This window comes from Gastrolobium bilobum, unplaced genomic scaffold (genome assembly GCF_033153095.1).
Source record: "Gastrolobium bilobum isolate Gb01-03AN ecotype WA unplaced genomic scaffold, APGP_CSIRO_Gbil_v1 utg33308, whole genome shotgun sequence".
Classification (NCBI taxonomy): domain Eukaryota; kingdom Viridiplantae; phylum Streptophyta; class Magnoliopsida; order Fabales; family Fabaceae; genus Gastrolobium; species Gastrolobium bilobum.
Genome location: NW_026896102.1, coordinates 15072 through 30817, shown reverse-complemented (window position 1 = coordinate 30817; position 15746 = coordinate 15072). Strand labels below are relative to the sequence as shown.

Sequence of the window (15746 nt, the reverse complement as noted above, 5' to 3'; positions counted from 1 at the left end):
GTTGCATTTATGTGATTGCTCTTAATCCTGAGTTTATTATAAATAGGTAATCAACTAGTTTTCATTCTTTGATTTACTAACGGATGAGGTTCGATCTATTGACGACCAATAACTCGGTATTTTGGGAATGAGATTATTTGATTATCGGTATTTATGAGATAAACAACATGGAATTTGTAGGATATGTCCCCTTGATATATTTTGGTATTTGGATATTAAAGACACTGGCCAGTGCATGTAATCCATTAGAGAAACTATCATAGTCAAGGGAATAAATAATTGATTGAGTTACATAAAACTTGTCATCAATTATAGACATTCTACAAAGGGGCGATGCATATTCATGTTATAAGTGTTGTTAATCTTGGAGTTCAAGTTCGGGCTTTTAGTGGAGTAGCACCGAATTAGATAATCATTCGTTGATTATCAGGAGCCTTGATTAATAGCAGATGGTAGATCCCCAGGCTAGCTTGAGACAAGGGACAGATTGTATAATCAGATGATGATGGCTTATGGGCTACATAGTCTTGAGTTTATGAACTCAAGTTTGTGTCCAAAATAGCAAGTGGGAGATTGTTGGGTTTAATATGCTCTTTTCACTTAAGCTCAATAGCTTTAGTGAGAGTGAGCCCAAAAGACTAATTTCAACCCATGAAGCTTTGGGTTAGTCTGAGATTGGGCAGAGTATATAAACTCTCTTTTCTCTCTATTGCCTCCCAGGGTTACAGACATCAGAAATAGACCAAAGAGGCTTTCTCTTCCATATTCATCCATACCTTTACCTCAGCCCCATTACAACCCTACATAAAGCCCTCTTGATTTGTGCATGCATGTGTTATTAGCAATGGAGAAGTAGAACTTGAGCAAGCCTATGGTAGGATGATTATCTTGAGTTGATTTGAGTGATATATTGAATTAACTGATACACTTGAGAGAAAATTGAGAGCATCCTGTGAGGAACCGTTTTTGTGTAGTTAGCAGTTGCAGTTGAAATTGACAGGTCTTGTAATTTGAGTTTAGAGAATTTTTGTCCTGGTTGGTTTATCTGTTCAAGACCTGTGATTTTTGTTATCTTTTGTATACTTGCTAATTATTAGGAAGGATAGGTTGATCTTCACTCTTCTCTTATTTCTTTGTTTTCTTTTGCTATTCTAGTTTTTGCCCAGGAGTACAAAAAGATAAGTGTGGGGGAATTTGATAACTCATATTTTATTACACTTATTTGTTACTCTTGATTAGTATTTTTAGGATTTATTTGAATAAAATAATGATGTTTTGAGTTAATTTACATTTTTAGTGTTTGATTGGGTTTAATTTATTTTCGTCAGAAATTTTCAGCTTTACGTTACTTCTGTATTTTGGCCATATCTCGGTCCACAGTTGTCGGATTGACTCCGTTCTTGTTGGGTTTTTCAGATAACACAGAGAGCTACAATTCTTATGAAGAGCTCGAAGCCCAACTCGGACTGGAAGCTGGTCGATTTCTGATGTCAAGAAGAACGTGTTTTGCTGAAGTTTTAGACTTGTAATTTAAAACTCAATTATATAAGTGGCCCAAAAACAAGTTTTATTTTATTTTATTTTATTTTATTTCGCATTTTAGATAGATGGGCCGATCAGAACTGAACCCTAACCCGCTTTGGGTAGGGGTATATGACGGCAGAGTAGGAAACATTTGATTCATTCTATAATTTTCAAAATTGAGGATCAAAGTATTTTCTCTGAAGCGTTCTTCGCGTTCTTTATATTTTTCTTCTTCTTCTTTTTATTTTAATCATGTTTACCTTAGCCATGCGAGGCTAAGAACCTTTTAATCAACCTAAGGGTAACGGATTCCATGGATTGGTCTTGAGGGTCTGCGCTTTATTTTAAATCAGTCTCGTTTCCCTTCCCAACTCAGATTGATATCGTGCAATCGTGGATATTCAATCTGAGGTTCGCGATTGCGATTATGGAAAGGGATTAATCATCAGATTTGATGATTAAGTTGATTGTGTTGGGTTTGCTCTTTTACTAAAACCCAATTGGGTTATTAGTATGAGAAGAGCCCAAGGAACCTAGAGCCCAATGAGCTAGAGTTTCTTGGAACCCATATAAATAGTACCTCTTAAGTCATCAGCCTCCTAGGTCTTTTTTGTGAGAAAGAGGCAAGCTCAGAATCTAATCAGTGCCCACACACTTCCCCTTCCTCCTCGAGAGATAGTTTGGAAGATCTGCCACAGTCCAGCTTCAAGGAGGTTGTTCGTGCTGCGGTGCTGAGGTGAGCTGTTCGTGAAGAGGAATCCTACAAGGGAAGATTCTATACGAGACCTGCGCACCGAGAGGTAATTGTGAAACAAGGATGATTCAGTAAGCATACAAATGTACTAGGTCCTAAATCGCTTCCGCATAAATCTAAGATTTCCTACAATTGGTATCAGAGCCTTGGGTGTACATTGGTATGTGAATCTAGTTTCACTATTCATGTAATTAGTTTTGCTTCTTGAAATGTGGCACCTAGGGTTCTAGGAGTATGGTATGAATCTAGCATGTGTATTTTATAATTCATTTTCATAAAAGTTTAAATTTTAATCGGTAAAAATGTTTTAATCCATGGTTAGGGTCTCTCTTGTATTTCTCGATTTGTAACAAGGAGGCTAATCCCGTATGATTAAGTTTCCTCCTTGCTGTTTTTGTTTATTTTTGGAATTTCTGTGTATTTTTTCAATATTTTGTAAAAGTTCAAGATCGAGAAACCGCGAGTAAGATGCATAGTCAGTACTGTCGAAGACTTTTCGAGGACTTACCGATCTCGGAATGGGGCGATCTATATATGGTTGGAAAGAGGACGGAAAGACGAACGCAACGGTGGGTGGATCACCGCCATCGGAGACTACACGCTCCACAACGCGCCTCCACAAGAGTCTGAGAGTGGCCGCCACTCTCCGGCAAAGAATGGGAGAGTGAGGGAGCGTCCTACCACCTTTTTGGGTGGTTCCGGCGGCGGTGCACTCGTATCTACATGGTGGTCCTTCCCCTGGAGTTTCAGTCTGATTTGACTTCGGGTGACGGCGCGGCAGACCTGACGGCTAGGGTTCCTCTTTCGCGTCCTAGGGTTTCTCGCCAAAGGATTGGGTCTTTGGGCTTTTGGGCCTATGAAACCCTAAAGGGGCTTGAGACAGATACTATGTGCTAGGCTAAAGTCGAATTCCAAAGTTGTATTATTTTATTTTATTTTATTTTATTTTCTTTAAAATAGGAAGGTCATGGATTAAAGTAATTATGATTTATTATTTAATGCTTTTATTGATTGGTATAAATTATATGATTGATAACATGCTTTATTGCGATAACATGCCATATAGAATATGTGGTGCCATATTGTTGCATAACTTGTATGATTGCATGAGCATAATAGCTATTATGTCTTCAGCGACTAGTATGATAGTTATTATGGGATTATTTTGATTTTAAATCATCCTAAGAAATTAATTAATAATTATTATAATTTTTATTAAAAATCTAGATTAATAATTGAATTAATTAATTTTGGATAATTAACATCAAGACAAATAATCGTTATGGAAATTATTTTGATTTCAAATTATCCTCATAAATGATAATTATTATGATTGTTGCAATCTAGATTAATAATTAAGTCAGCTATTTGGATGATTTAAATCTAGAAAAATAATTAGAGAAAATTTCTTAAGAGAATTCTTTTATTTTGCGAGTAATTTGTGGGTTTTCTGAAATGGTCATGGAATAACACACGCTGCATACAACATTCATGTATCATGATTGTTTGGAGCACACGCTGACGTAAAGTGACCGGATTTCAGGACCTTAATGCTTTCAAAATTATATTAAGCTTAGTGCACGTTTATCGGCGCTCTTACTTATATAGTTTTTGAAATTAAACAAAGGATACTCTCAATTAAATAATTCTTGGAAATTAGAAAATGTTGCTTATGTTGAATGGAAGGAGATTTAAATTAAGAGATTAATTTAACCTTCAAGTGCATTATAGGACCATTAATAAAATAATCATGTGAAGTCCCATCGAATAAGCATGATTGGATTTTATTAGATTGGACTTAAATATCTATGGGAGGAGATTTAAATTAAGAAATTAATTTAACCTCCAGGCGCATTGTGGGCCTATCAATAAAATAATCATGTGAGGCCCCAACGGATAAGCATGATTGGATTTTATTGGGCTTTAATAATTTCAAAATCTTAATAAAGTATTGTACGACCCATCGTCGATAATACTAAGTTATTAAAGATAATTTTGAAATTAAACAATGAATTCGACTGGGCTTATGAAAATTCTCAAACAAAAATGTTGAATGAGTGAAGGTTTTAAAAATTAATTAATTTTAAAACCTGCGGGCTCCATTTGTGGGTTTATTAGTGAAATGGTTATCGCTGAAGCCCCATCGGATAAGGATAATCAGATTTCACTAGATTAAATCTTAATAATTTCAAAATTTTAGTAAAGTATTGTACGACCCATCGTCGGCAATGCTTAGACACTAAGGATAATTTTGAAATTAAACAATGGTTAATTACATTCAACTTTGGTAAAATTGTTAACCCTCTCATCGAGGCTCTGGCAATGGCATTGAAGGTCCAAATAACAATTTTGGTTTTTACAAGTGACTTGCCAATCGTAAGCCTTGTAAAGATAAACTGAAGGATTGTTAACAATAAACAAGAGTAGTTATGAGAATCTACTGGCACTTCGTTTGTTTATTGCATTATTTGTTTGTAATTGTGTGCTTTATATGTTTTTCAGAAAATATCTTAGAAATGATTTTGAGTCGAAAACCTCTAGATGGTACCAACTATGAATAAGTGAAAAGCAAATCTTTGATATTGTTATAAAACATGGAAGCTAAAATTTGTCCTGATAATGCGAGGGCCATAGCAACCTGCAGAGAATGCGTCTAAGGAAACTAAGATGCATTTCTCAGATTGGGAAAGGGCAGATATAATAGTTCGCTGCTATATTATTGTCAGTCTTTCCAAATACTTGCAGAAGCAAGTGTACATGATTAAGAGTGGAGTAGAAATGCTTCAGACTCTTAAAGACATGTTTGCTGCGTCTAGCAGCTCTGCTAGACAGAATGCAGTCGGTGCAGGTTTTACTAAGAGTCTTGTTAAATCCAAAGGGAAATCCAAGGGTGGTAACAAGAACAAAATGACTTGGTTATCAGTTGTCAAACCAGTTGCTATGAAGAAGCCGCAAGGCAAGTTCTTCAAGTGCAGACTGAAGGGATACTGAAAGAAAAATTGTCCAGAGGTGATGAAAAGAACCTGACATTGGCATATCAAGGCCTGATCAGTGAATGAATTATTGATTCAGGAATCACTGATTATGTTTGTTACTCTTTGTAGTAGTTCAAACATGGCATACCTGTCAGCAATGGACATAGATATTTTAAGCTTGAAAATGGAAACTTGTGTCTGCATTTGCAGTAGGACAAGTTATTTATACGACTATGGTTTTGAGTGACTGTTTATTTGTTCCGGATTTCAAGAGGAATTCAATTTTTGTTAGTTGTTTTGGTTAAAACATGGTTTGACAATGCAATTGATTCCTCAGTTACATTTCGAAGTTCATCTTCGTCTTGTTTTGTTCTGGTACATTGTTTAAATAGTCTTTATTACCTATGTCCTATACCCTTTTTAAATTTGTTATGTTGAATGGAAAGGATGATGAACAAGAACTTTCACAAAAAAAAAAAGATTTGTGCAACTATTCAAATGGAACTGGTACATACTAAAGTATGTGGACCACTTAGCGTTCAGACCAGAAGAGGTGATGAGTACTTCATTATATGAATGTTTACTCTGGATTTGGACAGATGAACCAAGTGCGCTATAAGTCTAAAGCTTTTGGAAATTTCCAAGAGGTTCAAGTCTGAGGCAGAAAAGCATGTAGGTGTTCAAATCAAAACACTTTGGTCTAATAAAGTGTTTGGCTACCTGTCTGGTAATTTCAGGTCTTACCTGATTTAAGAGGGGATAGTTTTTGTAACTGTCAACTCTAAGAAAGCGTTAGTTGAATGAAGTTGCAGTATGCGAAAATCAAATATTTCTAGACTTGGTGAAGATCATGTTCAGTTATTCATCTTTGTCAATGTTGTTCAAGGGAGATGCCTAAGAGAAGGAAATGCACCTTCTTAACTTGATTCCGTAAAAATTTGTTGTAAAGACACCTAAAGAATTATGGAAAGGGTGCCAGCCCAGATCAAACCATATTCAGATTTAGGGTGCTACGGCACACGTCCTACAACAGCAGTCAAATGAGATGGAATCTTGTATGGAAGAGTGCATATCTTTTGGCTACCCTAAGAGAACTAGGGATGATTTCTTATTTAGTCTTAAGGACAAGATAATCTAAGTGAGCACTCACATGATTTTCTTAAAGGAGGACTAGATAAGAAATTATAAGCTCTTAAGTTAGGTTATTCTTGATGAGATTTATCTCAGATCAAGAATTTTCAGAATCTGTAGAAGCTTCATCCACTGTTTCCTTGATTGTTCAAGAGGGGATAGATATATCTCTAAGTGAACAAACAAGAGAACCATGATTGGAAATTCAACATGATAATATATAAGTGAAACTAGTAGAAATATTAGTATCACATGTAAAGGAACAATATCAAGGATAAGCGGATCCTCAAAAATTGAAGATCCATCATTTGACCCACTCTTTGTTTTACCTATAAATACACAAGGTCTAGTGCAGTACATTCGTAGTGGGAGAGAACCTTGTTAACTCTCAAGTTGTCTCTTGTTGAGTGATATTGATCCTACTAGTTACGTTAATGCACTAGAAGATGTTGATCAAGAGTTGCTCAGGCTATGAACAATGAGATGAAATACTTGTATTTCAACTCCGTTCGGTCCTAGTAAAGACGCCAAGAGGGGTAAAACCCACAAGGTGCATGTGGACATAAAAGACAAAGAGAGGATGGACAGAAAGGTGAAAACCTTCAAAGCTAGCTTGGAGGCAATTTTTGCCAGACGCCATGCTTGAGTCTATCCAGATTCTCTTAGTTGCTATAAGTCTCAATTATGAGATTTCATTTTGGGAGCTGGATGTCAGGATATCTACATACAACAACCAAAAGGGTTTATAGCAAATGAGTAGGAACACACGGTATGCAAGTTGTGAAAGTCTATTTCATAGACTTAAGCAAGCACCCAGGTCTTGAAACATCAGTTTTGATCAGGTTATCAAAATTTTGATTTTGAGAGAACCTTGATCAATGATGTGTATTTGTATGTAAAGGATACAACGGAAGACAATAGCTTTTCTGGTACTTTATGTAGATGATATGCTCCTTATTAGAAACAATGTGGAGGTAATATCAAGCATAAAGAGTTGGCTAAGTTAGTGTTTTGGTATGGAAGTACTGGGGAAGCCAATTATATTCTTGGTATAAAACTCTTATGAGGCCGGAAGAATAAGTTGTTGGCATTACCTCAGCCTACTTACATTGACAAAACCCAAAATTCAACATGAGAATTCTAAGAGAAGAATTATAATTCTCAGATGTGGAATTCATCTTCCTAAGGAGTGACCAAAGACTTCTAAGAAGGAAGAATGCATGAGCAAGATATCTCATGCTTTGGCAAAGGTAGACTCACGCATATCATGTTGGGTGTTAAACCAGACATCTGTCAAGTAGTGGGAGTAGTGAGATAGTAACATTTTGAACCTAGAGGAATACTAGATTATTGTTAAGCATGTACTCAAGTATCTTTGGAGAACGAGAGATTATATGCTGGTATATTCTAGTGGGAGTCTTGAAAAGTTGAGTTTTCAAAAATTCAGTTATTTCAAGTGGATATTGACTCAAGAAAATCAACCTCGAGCTTTGAATTTTTCACTAAACTCAGATAGCATTAGAGGTGGATCTTGCAGACCCAGTTACTAAGAGTTTGCCTGAATTTGTGTTCGAGAGACATGTTACTTCTTTGGGTCTTAGGAGGATCCCAAACTTGCATTAAGCAAGTGAGAGTTATTGGTTTTATTGTGCTCTTGGAATAAGACGATGAAACAATCGAATCATTTTCTGAATTTCATAAATAAGGTTTTATTTATTTATTTTGCGCACTATTTACAAACATAAAGGTCCGGATCAAATTGTGGAGTATATGATCATATGGATACGTTCATGGAGGACATGATCATAGGATCTCACAATTGATGAATGGAGTCACAGCTGTTAAATAAAGTTGGGCACTTTATTCAGGCTGCAATATTTTATGAAATGATTTTGTCCGAATCATTGTAAAATATTGGCGTGAATTAACATTCACATTGAAAGGATCAAGGAGAGATTTGATTAAGGTTGTTTTTCTGTCATAAGGTATCAAATCTCCAGTTAACTATAGTTATGTGATTGCTCTTAATCCTGAGTTTATTATAAATAGGTAATCAAATAGTTTTCATTCTTTGATTTACCAACGGGTGAGGTTCGATCTATTGACGACCAATAACTCGGTATTTTGGGAGTGGATTATTTGATTATCGATATTTATGAGATAAACAACATGGAATTTGTAGGATATGTCCCCTTGATATGTTTCGGTACTTGGATATTAAAGACACTGGCCAGTGCATGTAATCCATTAGAGAAACTATCATAGTCAAGGGAATAAATAATTGATTGAGTTACAGAAAACTTGTCAATCAATTATAGACATTCTACAAAGGGGCGATGCATATTCATGTTATAAGTGTTGTTAATCTTGGAGTTCAAGTTCGGGCTTTTAGTGGAGTAGCACCGAATTAGATAATCATTCGTTGATTATCAGGAGCCTTGATTAATAACAGATGGTAGATCCCCAAGCTAGCTTGAGACAAGGGATGGGGTATTTTTCGGATAGATGATGACTTATGGGTTACATGATCTTGGGTTTTACGACTCAAGTTTGTATCCAAAAGAGCAAGTGGGAGATTGTTGGGTTTTCTCTTTTACTAAAACCCAATTGGGTTATTAGTATGAGAAGAGCCCAAGGAACCTAGAGCCCAATGAGCTAGAGTTTCTTGGAACCCATATAAATAGTACCTCTTAAGTCATCAGCCTCCTAGGTCTTTTTTGTGAGAAAGAGGCAAGCTCAGAATCTAATCAGTGCCCACACACTTCCCCTTCCTCCTCGAGAGATAGTTTGGAAGATCTGCCACAGTCCAGCTTCAAGGAGGTTGTTCGTGCTGCGGTGCTGAGGTGAACTGTTCGTGAAGAGGAATCCTACAAGGGAAGATTCTATACGAGACCTGCGCACCGAGAGGTAATTGTGAAACAAGGATGATTCAGTAAGCATACAAATGTACTAGGTCCTAAATCGCTTCCGCATAAATCTAAGATTTCCTACAGATTGACCCTATGACCTTAAATCAAGCGGGCTGATACTCTGCGATTGTATGAGTAGAAGCACCGTATTTGATCAAATGTTAAGCGATCGCTTAGAGAGGGTTGTCAATTGGAAATAAGGATTCTGATTCGATTGACAAATCAATCACGATTCTGATATTTTCTTATCCGAAGAAAGACATCCATGGAACCCAAACCTTAGGTTGGTTATTTTTAATTACGAATTTTAAATCCAATTTCATATTCTGCCTTTTAAATTATTCAACCAAAATTCCAAAAACCCCCTTTTTAATTTCTGTTTTGACGTTCATCATCTGAACGGTTGCCCACACGACCACATGATCCCCTTGAGTCATAGCCTGGAAGATCAACCGCAGAGCGGAATTGCGACCCTTTGTGGTGCGTTGCTCCAGATCGTGAGGCTTGAGGAGGAGAACAGAAAGTGAGAAATTGTCACGCTTGCTGCTTCATCTCAGGTAATCAAAGCGGTGTTCTTCATTCCTCATCACATCGGTACGATGCGCTTCCGCATTTCTGATGATATAACTTCAATTTCGAAAATTACACAAATCCCCTAATTTTCTCCTTTCATTCGTCTTTATAAGTTTTGAACTGCAGAAGTACGATATTAGTACTGTACGTTTGTAACATGGGACTTAAAGAGTCTCGTACACTGGTATAAAACTTTCACATTGGACTAAATACTGCAGAGTTGACGTGCAGGATTGACTGCATTAGTCTAGATAAAATTTTCAAAATTAAATTAAATAAAAGTACTTTGTGCTGAAAGATCGTAATACCATTAAAAAAAACCCAACAATTTTGTGATGACAAATTGTGGATTTTATTTTATGTTATTTAGTATGATCATCATTATAATGAAAATTTGACTTAAATGAAAAGATATAATTTTCAATTATAAAATAATAAATATATTAATAATTATATCAATTACTATATTCTTTTAAAATATTAGTATATTAGTCTTATTAATTACTCAATGAATTACAAGAAAATAAAAAAGAAATATGTATTGCATACATTTAATATTTTATTTCCTTTTTATGAGATTTAACATTGCAAGTAAGTTTCAATATTTTTGTATATTAACAATTTATGTAGATCTAATTATTATATAGAATATAAAAATGTAATTTTAATTTTTACATATTGAAATTAATTATTCTCAATCTAAAACAGCATATTTATATATAGATTTAAATCGTTTGACTTTTTAAAAATAATGTAAATTGCATAATTTATGAAATATACCGGTGTGTTTAGTGATTCAATTTTTGAATGTATAAAATTTCCAAGTCATGTTTTTTTATTTTAATTTATAGATTTAATTTATCTTGTTACTAAATTTTTATTTTTATTTTCTTCTAAAAAAGTTATATTTGAATGCTACGTGTCTTCAATAATTTTGAATATTAAAATAAATAAATAACAAAAATTAATTCAAGCGTTATGTCCTGATTCTTTTATTTTTACAGTAAGGATTGTTATATGAAATAGAATTATAATTAATAGTAATAAAATATTCAATTTAATATCACCAACTTTATTATTTAATATTAAAATAAATAAATAATAAAAATTAATTCAAGCGTTATGTCGTGATTCTTTTATTATATTTAATAAAAATATAAAATCACCAACTTAGAGTATTTAGAAGGAAATTAATATTCTCTACATAATAATGGAGTTTTCTTTTGACACGAATTTTCTCATTTACCCAGAATTAACAAATTCCTATTTGTACAAAATAAACTCATAAGCTGTCATTTTGCATTACACACATGGAAAAAGCAAAATTGTCAACATATTTTTCAAGAAAAGAAAAAAATCTCACCCGTCAACAGGATGGGAATTTACCTTTTTTATGTACATTTTTATAAAAATATTTTTTGAATGGAAAGTCTTGAGGAGGAAGTTTATTATTATTTTACATATGGTATTATTAAAATTTTGGGGAAGAAGTAGTTGGCATTAAATATATATAATTTTTTAAGAGAATAAACAATATATTATTTCTTACATTTTAAATGGCAATAAAGGATGCAGGCGACATCAAGTTGAAATTTTCGTGATACTACAAAAGCACCTAAGGTTACTTAATGCTAGTGAGGTTAAAGTTACTGTTACATCACAGAAAAAAATAAAAAATAAAAAATAAAAAATAAATAAATAAGAGCGCGCCTTGTGTATTTTTCTTCCTTCCCCTGGTTTTCTTCGGGCCAAAGACAAAGAGCTGTTAATAACACAAGCTAGATTTACTAAAATACCCCTCCATTCCAGCGCAGGAAGACACGTAGATGAACCGGTCCACTTAGGTTAATTGGTAATCTGAACTCCTCATCTATATAACAAGCTTCTGATGAAACAGTGTTACTGTGCGTGAGTTCTTCAAACTAGTCGTTAAGATTCTTTCTGTGTAGGTTTTGTTTTGCTAATCATGGAGCAACCGAGTTCACCGCCGAGGGAGAGTCCACCATCTCCGCCGGCGGCTCCAACTCCGGCTGCTCCAACGCCGTCGCCGCCTCCGTTAGTTGTTAACCGTGATTGCGTTTGTTGTTGCGATGGATTAATTGTCCAGAACGGGCGCAACTTCGAGCGCAGTGGTCCTCCGTACAGGATCATGTTCTTCCGCCGGAATTTCTGGGAGGATTTTAACGGCGAAGCCGTGGAGTCCATGCGGTCTGGTTTCTTGGAGGGCAAGGCGGTTGTGCCGTTAGAAATCGAAGGAGTGAAGTATGCAATTGACTTTGCTCGCATGGTTCAGGTTCATCTTGGTTGTGGAGAACAAAGGTCCATTGCTTGGATAGACAACAAAAATACGCCGTTTTTCCCGAAGCAGTTCCTTCATCATGATTTCTCTGAGAATGCGCAACCTGTGATAACTGATCGAAAGGGAAAGGGGAAGATGGTGAGTGAGGAGGGTCATTTTTCGGGTCCTTTAAAACGGCTGCGTTTGACACCGACCTCGAAATTTCCCAATGCGAAGCTGTTGAGCAAGAATGACAAGACGTACGCCTACTTCAGCAGTTTGTTTCTGAACAACATGGCCAAGTTTGACAATGGAGCCGTTATAACCGACATTCATGAATTTCAAATCTCGGAACCACTTGCCAGAGCTCGCTGGTTAGTTCTTGAGAAGGAGATTGAGACAACAAGACGCGTGCGTGGTGATGCCAATGTTGTTTTTGGTTGGTATGCTGCTACAAAAGAGACAGTTGCGTCTATTTTCTCTCATGGGTTTAGTTTGCCTCGGATCAGTTTTGGGTTGCCGCTATCAATTCGAGCTGGTATGTGTTTGGCTGATTTAGAGTCACCCAATTACAGGTACTTATATGATTGACTTAAAAGTTTTCTTCTTTTTTTTGTTTAATTGTGATTATTACAGTGCTACGCAGTGTAAAAGTCACCCAATTGATGAATTGTGTTGCAGTGCTACGCAGTGTCAGGTGGATAAAGACGGTGAGAAGCATCTTATTCTTTGCCGTGTTGTGCTTGGAAGCGTGGAGAAAATGGAGTTAGAGTTTAATCTGACTGGTCCTTGCCGTGAGGAATATGATACCGGCTCGAACGATCCTTGTGATCCTAAGTGGTATATGGTGTGGAACAATGATATCAATAGACGTATACTCCCAATGTGCGTCGTCAGCTGCAAAACCTCTGCTGTTGAGCCAGGTGAATGTGACAGACACTTTATTCTTTCTCCTTTTATGAATTTTTGTGTATTGTATGTCAATTCTTCTATTTTGTTTCTCAGTGCGATGGAACGAATACTCTTATGAATTTCCTGCTGGGTTTCCAAAGCTGATATTAGAGTTGAAGAAATGTATACCATTGTCCAGGGTCGGTGCACTTGGGAATTTATATAATTCTTTCAAGGCAAGTGTTGCTTGTTGCTTTTATTTTATTTTTTCATATTGATCATATGTTACAATACTTAATGTTACTGCTTGAAAGAAATAACGTGGTTCTTTGCAACTCTCTGTGGCATGGTTTAGACTCGAAGGGAGATGGTCAGAAGTACTTTCATGAAACATTTGCAGGACATTACTGGTGAAGAGTTGCTTTTCAAAGTAGCTAAGGAGGTTTTCGGGAGATGAGGTTAAATAATCAAATAGAGAATCTGTGATGTTAGTGTAGTTCAAGTTTTAGCAAAGAGAGACTTAACCATGATGTAATCTCACTAGTAAGAATAGAGAAGAAAGATCAAATTGTTAAGAGAACAAGTGCACAGTTGTTTTTTCCCAACATTTTCTCAAAATCAATGTTTCTTTTAGTTCTATATCTAGCAACTATGCTGTAAGTTCATTGGCAATGGAAAAGTGCTCATTATTTTCTTGCTTATCTTGATTAAGTTTTCCCTTCAAGTATTTTTCCCCCCACTTTTTCATTTTCTTTCTTTTTTCTTCCCACATACATCAAGGAGTCCTTTCCATGACTGGACCTATTGCCTTTTACACAAATCCCCACCCATTGAAACCTAAAAAGAAACTTAATACCTTTGATAATGCAGTTGGGTATAGTTACTTGGGTAATGTCTCCCACAAACAGTTGCATGGAAGCTAAAAATAAATTGTGAAATAAGTGGTGATGATAGTCTAAAAGAGTGAAATATAAAATATAAAATTGTAAGATATACAAAATATGTGTGCACTCTTCACACTCGATTACATATTTATGAGTATGTAATGATATTGAAGTGACGTGCAGAGATGCGAAGGAATTATTAACAGGATTCCCCCCCTCCCCCCTTCCCCATTTCCCTGTATTTTGTATTGCAACGTGTAATGTCTTATTTGTTGGACATTACTGCATGCGTGTTCATTAACATTGCTACTTTTGTTTTATCATTACGTACATATAGAAATTACATTTTGAGAATAAATCCAAGATTTATAGTCTGCTTGTTCCAGCAGTTGTGTATAATACTTGTTTGAAATTTTTGAACCATAATGACTTAAATTCTACCTGCATGAACTTCTAAGAAAAATAAAATAAGTGGAATGGAATGATTACACTTTTTTTAAGCAAAAACCAATGGAGATTAAAAGGGGTGTTTTAACTACCAAAAAAGGGGTGCTTTATTTCTTTATTTAAACATGTTAATTCTTTGATTAATTGGTATCTTTTAAGGCATATTATAAAGGGTGGAGTTCATTTCTAGGAGTCCTGGACTATTTGATGTGAAACTAAGGTTTCAAAGTATAATTAAAAACAGTCATCGAGCATAGTGAGAAATCTAAGTGCCTTTTGCTGAAACCAAACTTGAGACATCATCACAACCCTAAATATCTTATGCTTTCGTGTAGTGACTAGCAAGGCGATGCCCACAGAACCCTTAGTTCTGCAACACTAAATGACCGTAAGGTAGTGACTGTCTTCCATTTTGACCCATGCTTCAAGGTCCAGGGAATGGCCTATAGTTGACAGCCTTATTTTGCATTTGCAAGAGACCGATTACATGAATTAAACCTATGACCTCAGGGTCACATGCCGACAACACCAACCGTTGTGTCAAGGTTAGAAGAAGATTTTTAATTTTGATTAAATGTTATGGATAGTTTAGCGACTGAACTAGGTATGTGTTAGTCCTAAACCTGCATAAATATATGGTTATCCTTTATGTAATCACTTTTGCATGTTAATGCCTATTAAAATTATAAAAGGGAAATCTATAACTTCTTTTGTGGGAATGTAGTGATGAATATATGTGGGAGGTCATTCTATCATTCTAGGATTTGAGTAGATTTGGCAACTCAAAGCAGCCTTTTGGTATGGAGCTGTGATGAAATAACTAGATGCATTTGTTGGTCAGCCTTTTCCTAGATATGTTGATTATGGCTTGCATGAGTACTTTATGAAAGTTCACTTGAAATTTTCTATGTACAATGGAAACTTTTATGCTGCTCAAGGTTTGCTGTAAAATTGAACTCATCCCTCTAGGATTTAAGTAGATTTGAAAATTCAAGTGGCCACTTTATAGTGAGCTGTGATGAAATAGGTAGATGCATTTTATAGTCTTTCTTTGTCATGACATGATGGCAATGGCTCTGCATGAGTATTTTATGAAATTTCTCTTGAAATTTTCCAAGTAAAATGCAATTTTGGTCACTTTCAAGTTGTGCTGTCTTTGCTTGCCACACATGATGTTGGTACTTAAGTTTCTTCTAAGAATATTACTGGTTCTAGAGCCTATGGCAGTGTTTCTTTACTGTGTAACTTTTTTTATGAGGTAATTAGATGCTTTAATTGTAATTTGAATCATTGAACGCCCGTCCCTCTTTGATCCAAATGCTGTCTGAATATGTCAAAATCGTGCACTTTATTGGAGGATGATACTAATTGGTTTTTTAT

The 15746-nt window shown here is 35.5% G+C and overlaps 1 protein-coding gene across 1 annotated transcript; it reads left to right on the top strand.

Moving 5' to 3' along the window:
- Window positions 1–11805: 11805 nt before the first annotated feature.
- LOC133297801 (probable inactive poly [ADP-ribose] polymerase SRO3) lies at window positions 11806–13492 on the top strand. The gene is made up of 4 exons (XM_061497006.1): window positions 11806–12719; window positions 12826–13067; window positions 13150–13271; window positions 13391–13492. The coding sequence occupies exons 1-4, from the start codon at window positions 11833–11835 to the stop codon at window positions 13490–13492; spliced, it is 1353 nt and encodes a 450-aa protein (XP_061352990.1). The 5' UTR covers window positions 11806–11832.
- The last annotated feature ends 2254 nt before the right edge of the window (window positions 13493–15746 follow it).

Bases quoted from the DNA above. Each gene is read 5' to 3' on its own strand.
- LOC133297801 (XM_061497006.1), top strand. From the start codon at position 11,833: ATGGAGCAACCGAGTTCACCGCCGAGGGAGAGTCCACCATCTCCGCCG. The intron at 12,720-12,825 runs GTACTTATATGA...ATTGTGTTGCAG, and splicing joins TTAGAGTCACCCAATTACAG to TGCTACGCAGTGTCAGGTGG. The intron at 13,272-13,390 runs GCAAGTGTTGCT...GGCATGGTTTAG, and splicing joins ATTTATATAATTCTTTCAAG to ACTCGAAGGGAGATGGTCAG.